Consider the following 14491-nt stretch of genomic DNA (forward strand, 5'->3'; position numbering starts at 1 on the left):
ATGTTTGCCGATATTCTGTGTCTCTCCAGGATGTTTTTCGTGCACACTATATGTGCAGGATAAATTCTGTAATAGCCAACTCCAAAGGAGTGTTGAAGCTCTTTTAGTAATGGGGTTTTTGTTGTTTGAATATTGTTGAAGTGGACTGTAGAGTCCCATAGAAATAATGTTCATTTATAACAGGATTTCAACTATAATACACAATATGTTTTCCTCAAAAAAAAAGAAACTGAATTAGTAATCAAAAACTATTCACAAAGAAAGACCTAGTGCCAGATTGCTTTATTGCTAAATTCTGCCGAACAGTTGAAGAAAACTTAATACCAATTATCTCCAAAAAATAAGAGGGAAGAATACCCAACTCATTTTATGAAGCCAGTATTAGCCTGTTACCAAATCTAGACAAAGAAATCATAAGAAAACTACAGACCAATATATCTTCTATGAATGTAGATGCAAAAAATCATCAACATAATAGCAAACCAACTACTACTCAACATACTAGCAAGCCAAATCCATCAACATATAAAAAATATACATACTATGATAAAGTAGAATTTATCCTAGAAATGCAAGGTTGATTTAATATAAGAAAATCATTTACTATACCAAATCAATAGGATAAGACAAAATCTACAAAATCACCTCAATAAAAACAAAAAAAACATTTGATAAAATTCAATACCCCTTTCATGATAAAAACATTTTTAAAGGTTTAAAATAGAATCTTTTATGTTATGTGCATTTTATCACAATTTAAAAAAATTGTTTTGAGCAAAAGACTTCAATTGACATTTCTTCGAAGATAAGCCAATGGCCAAAAAGCAAATGAAAAGATGCTCAGCATCATTAGTCATTAGAGAAATGCAAAACAAAACCACAAGGAGAGATTATCTCATACCCACTAGGATGGCCATAATAAAAGGAGAGGGGAGGGGAGGGAAGATGGAGGGAAGGGAAAAAGAAGAAAGTAATTCAGTGTTGGCAAAGATGTGGAGGAATTGGACCCCTCATTCAATATGCAGCCACTTTAGAAAATAGTCTGGCAGTTTCTCAAACAATTAAATACAGAGTAAGCATAAGACCTAGGAATGCCATTCCTAGGTATATACCCAAGAGAAATGAAAACATATGTCCACACAAAAACTTGCACGTGAATGTTCACAGCAACTTTAGTCATAATAGCCAAAGAGTAGAAACAACCTGTATGTCCATCAAATGATGAATGAATGAACAAAATATGCTACATTACTACAATGGAGTATTATTTGGCAATAAAGAAATGAAATACTGATACATGCCAAAACATAGATGAACTTGAAAACATTAAGCTAAGTGAAAGAAGCCAGTCACAAAGACCATACATTGTATGATTTCATTGATACGGAATGTCCAGAAGAGGCAAGTCTACAGAGACAGAAAGTAAATTAGTAGTTGCTTATGGTTGGGCAGGATGTGGGTTTTGGGTGGCTGGGAAGTACATGGATTTCTTTTCAGGGTTATGAAAATGTTCTAGAATTAGACTCTGGTGATGGTCATACATCACTGTTAATATACTAAAAATCACTGCATACTTTAAATGATAAATATATGATGAATGAATTACATGGTATGTGAATTATATCTCAGTTAAGCAGTTACCATAAAAGTGAAGAAATGACTTTTACAAACAAAAATACATAATTAATTTGTAACAGGTCTATATTACAGTAAGTGACAAAGGAAGATTTTTCCAGCAGAAAGTATGTGATACTGGGCAGAAACTGGGATCTATACAAAGAAATAAACTGCACTTAAGATGGCACAAATAAAGTACAGAATTCTTTATTTTTTATTTCCACTGCATTAAAAGACAACTATCTAAAAGCAAAACAGCATAAATGTACTATGTGCTATAATGTAAGTAGAAGTAAAATAAATGTACGGCAAAAATAACACAAAGGAGAGCAGAAAGGAATTGGGAATACAATTACACAGACTTTATACTACACATGAAGCAATATAACATTACTTGAAAGTGACTAATCAACTAAATATATGTATTGTGAACTCAAGGCCAACCTCTAAGCATTTTCAAAAAGATAGTAAGTCAATAATAGAAATAAAATGAAATTATAAAACACTCAGCAAGTACAAAAAGGACAGAAAAAGAAAAAAGAAACAGCTTTTAAAATGGTAGATTTTAATCAAATTACATAGATAATTATATTAAATGTAAATCTAAAAGATGGACGTTGTCAGAATGGACAAAGAAGATAAAAAGGATTGTCAGACTGGATAACAAAGCATGACACAACTAAATACAAAAGTAACCCAGTTTGACTATAAAGTTCCAGAACAAACAAGCAGACAACTATTAACAGTCTACCAATGGTGACAAAAACTTAATTATCAATTCATAAAGATTACTGTATTCAAAAGAATAACTATTCAACAGTCCTAACCATAGTCACAGCCACCTCTAGACACAACAGAATGATTTAAAACAAAGAGCTGTTTGTGTTTAACTTCACCCAGATGAGAATTATGCCTTAAATCACCAAAATTCAAATTTAACAGTAAAAAAAAGGCTTTATTTATCTTCAATCAAGTTTTACAATAATTTCAACTAATTATCTACCTTTCAACCACACCTGAGTTTATATTAATGAGCTCACTTCTGGAAATCCCCCACAAGGATGAGGAGTGGTTGCCAGAAAAACCAACCATGTGATTAAAGGGCTGGAACTTTCAGTCCACCCCTATCCTCCAAGAAAGGGGGAGGGGCTGGCTGGGGGTTTAATCAATCACCAAAGGCCTATGATCTAATCAACAATGCCTGCATAATGGAGCCTCCATAAAAATCCCTGAACTACATGGTTTGGAGAGCTTCCAGGCTCATGAATATGTAGAGGTACTAGGAGGTGACGTATCTGGAGAGGGTATGGAAGCTCTGCACTTCTTCCCCCAATACCTACCATGTATTTTTTCCATCTGGCTGTTCCTGAATTACATCCTTTTATAATAAACCAGCAATCTAGTAGTAAGTAAACTATTTTTCTAAATTCTGTGAGCCATTTCAGCAAATTAATCAATCTCAAAGAGAGGTTATAGGAACCATCAATTTGTAGCCAGTTGGTCAGAAGTACAGGTAACAACCTGGACTTGCAATTGGCAACTAAAATGGAGGTAGTCCTATAGGACTGAGCCTTTAACCTATGGGATCTAACATTATCTCCAGGTAGATAGAATCCAAAATTGAGTTAAAGTACAGGACACCCAGTTAGTATCAGAGAGATGGAGAATTTTGCTCACAGTGGGAAAAAGCCCCCTACACAGTAAAGTGTTGAAAGTGGAAGAGACACACAGAATTTTTCCCTTAAAATTTTAATGATAAAAATAGTAATAGGTACAATCATTTGAGCCACTAAGTGACTTTCTAAAACTGATGAGGAAACAGAGGTAGGATGAAAGCAGTAACATGCTTACGGTCCACACAGCAAGGGCTGAAGTAAGGATTCAAATCTGAGTGTGCCTAACCCTGAAGGTCACATTTTTCATTTCAACATTATGCCTTTAATAAGTCAATTATATAAGCTGTAGGCAACTGCAACTCCTAAATATTATAATGGAATCTGGAAGAAACAGGAAGCACATACATCCTTATTCAGAGAATTCTCTTCCTAATGAAGAACCAGTGTCAATTATATGGCTGCCATAATTTTCAAACTATTCTCAACACAGAAATGAAAACATACGTGCAATTTTTCTTTTAGCCAAACACTTTACTCTATTCGACTGCTTTGTCTTCGTTTTCTGCAATTCATTCTCTTCCTTTGGTTCCTGTTGCAAAACAAGAAATATGATCAGGGTGGCTACGATTAAAAGGAGTACTCTTTCTACCTCTACAAGTAAGAGAGGCCACTGAGCTTCTGAAGAATTAGTAGCTGCTGTAAATCAGAAAACATCAGAAAAAGATTATTTGCGGTAGCAAAAGGAAAACATGTAGAACTGGAACTAATAAAATCATAAAAATAAAAATTTATAATACACTGACATTATCTGTCATATGCGTGATCATGTAGAATTTGGCCCTTCTATAAAATACCAGTAAAAAACATGCACCAAAGTTCAGCAAAAGCTTGATTCAAGGTTTAAAAATCAGTAATAATGTACAAAATCAGTGTATATTCATTTATTTTTTAAATCAGTACTTAAAATGGCAACAGAACAACTGGGGACTATGCAACATATTTATCAGATAAAGTGATAATTTTCCTTCTATATAACCAGCTCCTACAACTCAATAAAAAGACCAATATTTAGCCTCCTCCCATGGTCAAAAGACATGATAAGATACCTCACAGGAAAAAAAGAAACCCACAAGGAACTTACAACTATATGGAAAGAAGCTCTACCTCACTTTGGAAATAGAAATCAAAACAATTACATACTTATATTAAAACCTATATTAACAATAAAAATGAAAATGTTTTGTAAAACATTTTATGTGGGGCAACAGTGGTACTCTCATACCACCGATGAGATCAAATGGATGCAATATCTTTAGAGGGCAAACGGCAAGAACCTCTAAATCATAAATATAGACACTTTGTCCAGCAATATAATTCTAGGAATGTATTCTATAGAAACACAAAAACACAAAGATGTGTGCACAATTATGTTCACAGTAGAATATTTTGTCATTGTAAAAGAGTATAAACAACTTAAATCAATGTGACTGAAAATTTAGTCTACAGACAGGTGACAATCACCACACTGCCTGTTACTGGTCTAACAAAACAAACACAGAAATTAAGAATAATTAGTTAAAAACTTTTATAGCAACTTGATACTGCTACAACATCCATGCACATGATGAAGTGGGCTTCCATTGTGAAAGCTGCAGACTAGTAGAAGGAGCAAAATATAGTATGTGATATTTTAAGCTTATTTATTCATTAAAACTTAAAATATATGAATATCTGAGAAACATTATTCTAACTATCAATTTTTAATCAAGCTTGTTTTTAAAATTATACTTTACTACTATTAGCTAAACAAGAGAAGTAAAGCTCATATGACTTATTTTTAATTCTAATTTATGTATTTCAAACTAAGCTTCACTGGACTTTCATCAGCAGCAAAAGACAAATCTTCCTAAATGTAGCAGTAGCAGTAAAAAAATAATGATGCAAGTGATTATAAGGTAATGAAGGGCGAAGTTTTATTCTAGTTTTACTCAGAAGAATGATCCTTCACATACTGAGTTTGGTTTTGTACCCAAAACTCATGGTGAAGTATGATAATTGGCATGCCTTTTTTTTAAATTAAGGACTCATTGATACACACTCTAATGAAGGTTTCACATGAAAAACACTGTGGTTACTACATTCACCCATATTTTCAAGTCCCCCCATACCTCACTGAAGTCACTGTCCATCAGTGTAGTAATTTGCCACAGAGTCACCACTTGTCTTCTCTGTGCTACACTATCTTCCCCATGACCTCTCACACACACCATGTGTACCAATCATAATACGCCTCAATCCCCTTCTTCCTCCCTCCCTACCCACTGTGCCCTACCCCTCCCCTTTGGTAACCACTAGACTAGTTCCTTCTTGGAGTCTGTGAGTTGCTGATGCTTTGTTCCTTTAGTTGTGGTTTGTTGTTATACTCCACAAATGAGGGAAATCATTTGGCACTTGTCTTTCTCTGCCTAGCTTATTTCACTGAACATAATAACACCCTCTAGCTCCATCTATGTTGTTGCAGATGGTAGGATTTGCTTTCTTCTCACGGCTGAACAGTATTCCATTGTGTGTATGTACCACATCTTCTTTATCCATTCATCTACTGATGGACATTTAGGTTGCTTCCATACCTTGGCTATTGTAAATAGTGCTGCGATAAACATAGGGGTGCATATGTGTTCTTCAATCTGAGAAGTGCTTTTCTTTGGGTAAATTGCTAGGAGTGGAATTCCTGGGTCAAATGGTATTTCTATTTTTAGTTTTTTGAGGAACCTCCATATTGCTTTCCACGATGGCCGAACTAATTTACATTCCCACCAGCAGTGCAGAAGAGTTTCCCTTCCTCTGCATCCACACCAGATTTGATGTTCCTTGTCTTTTGGATGTTGGCTATCCTAACTGGTGTGAGGTGGTATCTCAACAATTGGCATGTCTTATGTCTAAATATTTACTGTCTGACACAAAACTACCAAAGCTTAATATATAGAACACAGTAAGTCTGAAATCAAAAGAATTCTTTGAAAGAGTATCGAATTAATAGGCTGACAACAGGGTGAAATAGTAAACATTTTATAAATTTCTTATAAATACCAGATTTGCTAAGACTAAACTAACTACTAACCTTTCTGAACTTACACTGGTGTTATGTCCCTATAAATTCATCATAAATTGATACTATAATAAGCCTAAAATTAAAAAGCATTTATACACCTGACCTACTGAATATCATAGCTTAGCTTAGCCTATTTTAAATGTGCTCAGAACATGTAAACATTAGCCAACCGTTGGACAAAATCATCTAATCCAAAAGTCTATTTTATAATAAAGTACTGAGTATCTCATGTAATTTCTTCAAAACTGTACTAAAATTATTAAACAGAGCACTTATATGAGTACACAAATGGTTTTAAGCATATTGGTTGTTTACCCTTGTGATCTCATGACTGACTGGGAATTGCAACTTCCTGCCACTGTCCAACATCACAAGAGAGTATTGTGCCACATACTGCTAGCCCAGGAAAAGATCAAAATTCAAAATTTACAGTATGGTCTCTACTAAATGCACATCAGTTTGACATCATCATAAAGTTGAAAAATCATAAAGAAAGCATCACATGTCAGGGACTGTCTAAATATAAAATTGTCAAGAAATTAGAAGACTGCAAAACTGTCAACTTGGAAATGCTGGTTGATTATGAGGCAAAGATGTAGCTCAAGTACCATATCCCAGTGACAACACAGCTTGACATATTCAAGAAGTAGATCATGACATGGAACAGTCAATTAATAAAATAATGTTAGCAATGTATGTTTCACTGAAATCTAAAAAACACACAGACATTGACATAAATTCTTTTAGGAAATGTGTGATAAACTTGATGGTACAAAAATTCTTTCAGCTCCACTGTTGAAAATGTTAACTAAGTTTTTAACTGTATAAAAACAATTAAGGATCTGAACAGACACTTCTCCAAAGAAGAAATTCAGATGGCCAACAGACACATAAAAACATGCTCCACATTGCTAATCATCAAAGAAATGCAAATTGAAACCACAATGAGATATCACCTCACACCAGTAAGGATCACCACCATCCAAAAGACAAAAACAATAAATGTTGGTGAGGTTGTGGAGAAAGGGGAACCCTCCCACACTGCTGGTGGGAATGTAAATTAGTTCCACCATTGTGGAAAGCAGTATGGAGGTTCCTCAAAAAGCTCAAAATAGAAATACCATTTGACCCAGGAATTCCACTTCTAGGAATTTACCCTAAGAATGCAGAAGCCCAATTTGAAAAAGACAGATGCACCTCTATGTTTATCGCAGCACTATTTACAATAGCCAAGAAATGGAAGCAACCTAAGTGTCCATCAGTAGATGAATGGATAAAGAAGAGGTGGTACATATATACAATGGAATATTATTCAGCCGTAAGAAGAAAACAAATCCTACCATTTACAACAACATGGATGGAGCTAGAGGGTATTATGCTCAGTGAAATAAGCCAGCTGGAGAAAGAAAAGTACCAAATGATTTCACTCATATGTGGAATATAATAACAAAGGAAAAACTGAAGGAACAAAACAGCAGCAGAATCACAGAACCCAAAAAAGGACTAACAGTTACCAAAGGGAAAGGGACTGGGGAGGCTGGGTGGGAAGGGAGGGAGAAGGTGGGGAGAGAAGAAAGGGGGCCTTATGATTAGCATGTATAATGTGGGGTGGGGGGCTTGGGGAGGGCTGTGCAACACAGAGAAGACAAATAGTGATTTTACAGCATCTTATTACACTGATGGACAGTGACTTACAGGGTATGTGGGGGGTACTTGGTGATGGGGGAGTCTAGTAAACATAATGTCCCTCATGTAATTGTAGATTAATGATACCAAAAAAAACCCTTAAAGGATTAAACTTTTAAATTTTATGTAGCTAACAGTAACAATGAGAAAGCATCCTAGCTTAAGAAGCTTGTGCCAGAATGTTAATTCATTGTATCCATTACTGAAAAAACTGTCAGCCAAATTAAATACAGTGCATAGTAGAAATTGTAGATTACATAAAGACTAAGGCTAATGCATTCAATTTAAAAATATTCTCTTTATTATATGATGGTATATAAAGATTCCGTCAACAACTAATATTTGTTGAGATATGGTTATTACAGGGAAAAGTTCTGTGCAGAATTCTGAACTACAAAATGTATGCTTAGTGTTCCCACATTTTTTAAAAATTAAGGTATCACCAATATACAATCTTATGAAGATTCCACATGAGCAACATTGTGGATCCAACATTCACCCATATTATCAAGTGCCCCCAACCCCACTGCAAACACTGTCCATCAGCATAGTAAGATGCTAGATTCATTACTTGTCTTCCCTGTGCTATGCTGCCTTCCCCATAACCTACCTATATTTTGAGTGTAAATTATAATTCCCTTTAATTCCCTTCTCCTTCCCTCCCCGCACACCCTCCCCAACCCCTTCTCTTTGGTAACCACTAGTCCCTTCTTGGAGTCTATGAGTCTCCTGCTATTTTGTTACTTCAGTTTTGCTTCATTATCATACTCCACAAATGACGGAAATCATTTGGTACTTGTCTTTTTCCACCTGACTTATTTCACTGAGCATAATAACCTCTAGCTCCATCCATGTTGTTGCAAATGGAAGGATTTCTTTCTTATGGCTGAACAGTATTCCATTGTGTATATGTACCACCTCTTCTTTATCCATTGATCTACTGATGGACACTTGGGTTGCTTCCATATCTTGGCTATTGTAAATAGTGCTGCAATAAACATAGAGGTGCAAATGTCTTTGAACCAGGGATCTTGCTTTCTTTGGCTAAATTCCTAGGAGTGGAATTCCTGGGTCAAATGGTATTTCTATTTTTAGTTTTTGAGGAACCTCCATATTGCTTTCCATAATGGTTGAACTAGTTTACATTCCCATCAACAATGTAGGGGGTTTCCCTCTTTTTCTGCATGCTCACCAGCATGTTATTCCTTCTCTTTTGGATGTTGGCCATCCTAATTGGTATGAGGTGATATCTAATTGTGGTTTTAATTTGCATTTCCCTGATGATTAGCAAAGTGGAGCATCTTTTCATGTGCTTGTGGGCCATCTGAATTTCTTCTGTGAAGAAGTGTCTGTTCAGATCTTCTGCCCATTTTTTAATTGGGTTATTTCTTTTTTGGGTGTTGAGGCTTGTGAGCTCTTTATACATTTTGGATGTTAACCCCTTATCAGATAAGTCATTTATGAACATATTCTCCCATACTGTAGGTTACCTTTTTGTTCTAAGAATGGTGTCCTTTGCTGTACAGAGCTTTATAGTCTGATGTAGTCCCATTGTTCATTTTTGCTTTTGTTCCCCTTGCCTAAGGAGATGTGTTCAGGAAAAAGTTGCTCATGTTTATGTTCAATAGATTTTGCCTTAGTTTTCTTCTATGAGTTTTATGGTTTCATGACTTACATTCAGGTCTTTGATGCATTTCGAGTTTAGTTTACTTTTGTGCATGGAGTTAGACAATAGTCCAGTTTCATTCTCTTACATGTAACTGTCTGGTTTTGCCAACACCAGTTATTGAAGAAGCTGTCATTTCCCCACTGTATATCCTTTATCATATACTAATTGGCCATATACATGTGGGTTTATTTATGGGCTCTCTATTCTGTTCCACTGATCTATGGATCTGTTCTTGTGCCAGTACCAAATTGTTTCAATTACTGTGGCTTTGTAATAGGGCTTGAAGTTAGGGAATGTAATCACCCCAGCTTTGTTCTTCCTTCTCAGGATTGCTTTGGCTATTCAGGGTCTTTTGTGTCTCCACAACCTTTTAAGATGTAAAGTGGAAAACAAGACAAGACTTGTTTATTTGTCTGGTATCTTCAGTATTTCCAATGAACTTAAGGCTTTCATGCAAGGAAGGAATTTCAATGGCGAATAAGATCAAAGGGCAGATATGAAAACCAGATTCTCAGAAGAATAGCTTCTATAGATTGTGATGTGTTCTTTAACTTTACAACAAACATCAATGAAATAGATAATCTTGATATTACTCCTCCACAAAAAGTTATTATCCAAGATCATATGAATTTGATATAGACTTCTGAATTTTACGTCACTTCAAAAAAGAATTAACCAAGAGGAAACTCATGGTTCTGAACTGCATTTCTTTCACCAAAAGATAATTAAAATGCAACTAACTATACAGGAAAAATTGCTGGAACTGGTACCAACCAAGAAAGATCAAAGATGAATTTTGAAATACAGCATTTCCTACCTTTTTTTAATACAAATTTAAAATACTACAATGTTGTTGAAACTGCTTTAAATTCTTCTTCCCAGTCCTTAATGTAAGATTGATTTCTCTAAACTGAATTTTTTCAAAAAACCTAGGCTTTAGATATACACTATTCCCTGCAATTATCAGTGTGGTCATCAACCCAAACTCAAGTAGTAAACACTGACTTATACTACTCTAAAAGTCAAAAGGAAGAAGAAGGCTCATTTGTCAGAACAAGAACTTTAAATACAAATGTACAGTGTTCACTGAAAGGATGTATATAGATACATAACACAGGATCACTATTTCAAACATAACTTTGTTTAGTTACAATTGTGGAAAGACAAACTTATGAATGTAACAACTATTCTCTATACCAAATTGCCTATAAACACAATTCCAAGAAACAAGTACTGTTTTTGTTTTTTTCCCCTATGTTGTTTCTCATTATTGAAATGAAACTTTATGTCTGTTGTATCCAGCAATGAAAGATGTAAACTCACTCATGTCCTTTTTAAATTTCATTTTTCTAGTAATCCATTTTTCTTGTATTTGAAAAAGTATCAATCTGTGACAGGTTGGAAATTTTAAAAAGAGGTTGCTCTTGTACCACAGATTGTATGAAGAACACAGACTTAAACAATCCTGAATAAGGACATGGTAAGATAAATTATGGTCCACTCAGAATACTGTGCTTCCATCTAAAAGAATGAGTTTCAATTATAAATAATCACAAAAACAAATACTTATACACAGGGATATATTGTAAATCTAAAGTCTCTATTTCGAAGATAAGTGAATAAAGCAAATCATGATACAAAACAGTAAGACTAATATGGTTCCATCCTCTCTACAAAACCTATGAGAAAATTTCAGATAAATTAAGCAACTATAGTCATACTTCATTTTATCACACTTTGCAGATATTATGTTTTTTTACAAATTGAAGATTTGTGGCAACAAGTTTATTGGCAAGCCAGCCAATATCAAGCAAGTTTATCATTACCATTTTTCCAACAGCATTTGCTCACTTCATGTCTCTGTGTCACATCTTGGCAAGAAATAAACATCAATTTGGAACAGTCAAAATTAGCCCCAAAAAGAGAAAGTCCATTAAGATATAAAATGTCTAGAATGAATATGAAAAGGGAATATTCACAAAATTTATGTCAATCTCAAGGAGGCATCATTCATAGAGGAGAAGGAAAGAGGAGGAAACAGGTGAACACAGAAGTGACACCTTGTGGCCATTGGTTAGGAAAGAGGAAAAAAATCAGTAAATTGATAATTTTACAGAAATAAAAGAGAAAAGAAAACACCAACCACCACCCCACCTCAAAATTTAATAAGGGGCACTGAAGAAATTGCAAAATATTATTTAAGACAAAAAATGAACTATACAGAAAGGAATAAAAATGATCTGAGAGAAAGTGGCCAAAATAGAATTACAGGCAGAGATGACCCAATATATGTACAACTGAGGTCTCTGAAGAAAAAGAAAATGGAACAAACTGACATTGAAGCTTAATCAAAGAAAGCTTTGCAAGGAAAGAAAAAGACCTGGATGTACACATTTTTTTTCACCTTTTTTTTAAATTCATTTTTTCTTTTTTCTTTTTTTTTTTGGTATCATTAATCTACAATTACATGAGGAACATTATGTTTACTAGACTCCCCCATCACCAAGTCCCCCCCACATACCCCATTAGTCACTGTCCATCAGTGTAGTAAGATGCTGTAGAATCACTACTTGTCTTCTCTGTGTTGCACAGCCCTCCCCATGCTACTCCCCACATTATACATGCTAATCATAAGGCCTCCTTTCTTCTTCCCACATTTCTCCCTCCCTTCCCACCCATCGTCCCCAGTCCCTTTTCCTTTGGTAACTATTAGTCCTTTCTTGGGTTATGTGATTCTGCTGCTGTTTTGTTCCTTCAGTTTTTCCTTTGTTATTATATTCCACATATGAGTGAAATCATTTGGTACTTTTCTTTCTCCGGCTGGCTTATTTCACTGAGCATAATACCCTCTAGCTCCATCCATGTTGTTGCAAATGGCAGGATTTGTTTTCTTCTTACGGCTGAATAATATTCCATTGTGTATATGTACCACCTCTTCTTTATCCATTCATCTACTGATGGACACTTAGGTTGCTTCCATTTCTTGGCTATTGTAAATAGTGCTGCAAAAAACATAGAGGTGCATCTGTCTTTTTTAAACTGGGCTGCTGCATTCTTAGGGTAAATTCCTAGAAGTGGAATTCCTGGGTCAAATGGTATTTCTATTTTGAGCTTTTTGAGGAACCTCCATACTGCTTTCCACAATGGTGGAACTAATTTACATTCCCACCAGCAGTGTAGGAGGGTTCCCTTTTCTCCACAACCTCACCAACACTTGTTGATGTTTGTCTTTTGGATGGTGGCAATCCTTACTGGTGTGAGGTGATATCTCACTGTGGTTTTAATTCGCATTTTTCTGATGATTAGCGATGTGGAGCATCTTTTCATGTGTCTGTTGGCCATCTGAATTTCTTCTTTGGAGAACTGTCTGTTCAACTGCTCTGCCCATTTTTCAATTGGATTGTTCGCTTTTTGTTTGTTGAGGTGAGTGACCTCTTTATATATTTTGGATGTCAACCCTTTATCAGATCTGTCATTTATTCTCCCATCCTGTAGGATACCTTTTTGTTATATTGATGGTGCCCTTTGCTATACAGAAGCTTTTCAGCTTGATAATAGTCCCACTTGTACATTTTTGCTTTTCTTTCCCTTGCCCGGGGAGATATGCTCATGAAGAAGTCACTCATTGGATCTACACATTTTAAGTACCCACTATTTACTCAGGAAACTGGACCTTTAACAATTTTGACATATACTAGCAAACTTATTATACCCTAAGGAAAAAGAAAAATACTTAAAGCATTCAGACCAACCAAAGGCATAATCACTTACAAAAAAAGGAAAGCTGGACTACTCAAATGCAATACACAAAGCAGAAAAAAAAAAACCCACAAAAACGCATCATTTTAAAGAAACTCAGGGAAAAGATTTTTAATCCAAGAATTTTGGACACCTTTCATGCAGTTTTCCAGATATCAAAGAGTATACAAAATCAGTAACAAACATTAAAAAATTCAGGAAATACTGCTCACAAGGCATTCTTGAAATATCTAATGAAGAACAAGCTTCATTAAAATAAACAATGACTAGAGAAACTTTGGCAAAAGAACAATAGTAAATATTTAATACACTTAATTTAAATCTAAGAATAAAACAAAAGTAAAGATGATAATAGAAGGAAAATAGGTGAACAGTATATGTTCTAATACTGTAGAAATTATACAACTAATAAACAAAAGGAGACAAAAGGGGAAAGTAGAATAAGTTGATTATTGCATGAGCTATTAAGTTACAGTCAAAGAACACAATTTACAACTGACAAGCCAGATTACAGAAAGCTAAATTGGAAAAAAAAAAAGAGAGAGAGAGAAAAACGAATTATAAGAGGAATAATTATAAAAGTTAATACAAAGGTTAATCTCTAAAAGAAAAAAATATGTACCTTCTTAAACATCAAAACATATGCCAAAAGCAGAGAGCCAAAACAAAGAATACAGAAAAAGAAATATAGTGAATGTAACAGAATCTCACAAGATGCAAAACAACAAAGGTGAGGAACAGAGAGAAAAGAATCTCTAGTAATAAAAAAAATAAGAGAGCTGTGTGACCAATTCAAATGAAAGATTATTTGCATAATAGGGATACCAGAAGGAGAAGAGAGAGACAAAGTAAAAGAAAATCTCTTTAAGGAAATAATTGTTGAAAACTTGACAAATCTTGGAAAAGAAATAGACACCCGGGTCATGGAAACTTAGAGAGCACCTAACAAAAGAAACCCCAGGAAGACAACACAAAGGCACGTGATAATTAAAATAGCAAAGATTAAGGATGAGGAATATTGAAAGAAGTCTG

General features: G+C 34.8%; 1 protein-coding gene across 2 annotated transcripts in view; it reads right to left on the minus strand.

Moving 5' to 3' along the window:
• Positions 1-14491, minus strand: part of UIMC1 (ubiquitin interaction motif containing 1) — a 138565-nt gene that overhangs the window by 86757 nt on the left and 37317 nt on the right. For both annotated transcript variants that reach the window (XM_036995058.2, XM_073232656.1), the window contains exon 3: positions 3738-3822. In XM_036995058.2, the coding sequence (XP_036850953.1) occupies positions 3738-3822 (85 nt within the window). The remainder of the gene's footprint in view (positions 1-3737; positions 3823-14491) is intronic.

Source organism: Manis javanica, chromosome 1 (genome assembly GCF_040802235.1).
Source record: "Manis javanica isolate MJ-LG chromosome 1, MJ_LKY, whole genome shotgun sequence".
In the NCBI taxonomy this organism is placed as follows: domain Eukaryota; kingdom Metazoa; phylum Chordata; class Mammalia; order Pholidota; family Manidae; genus Manis; species Manis javanica.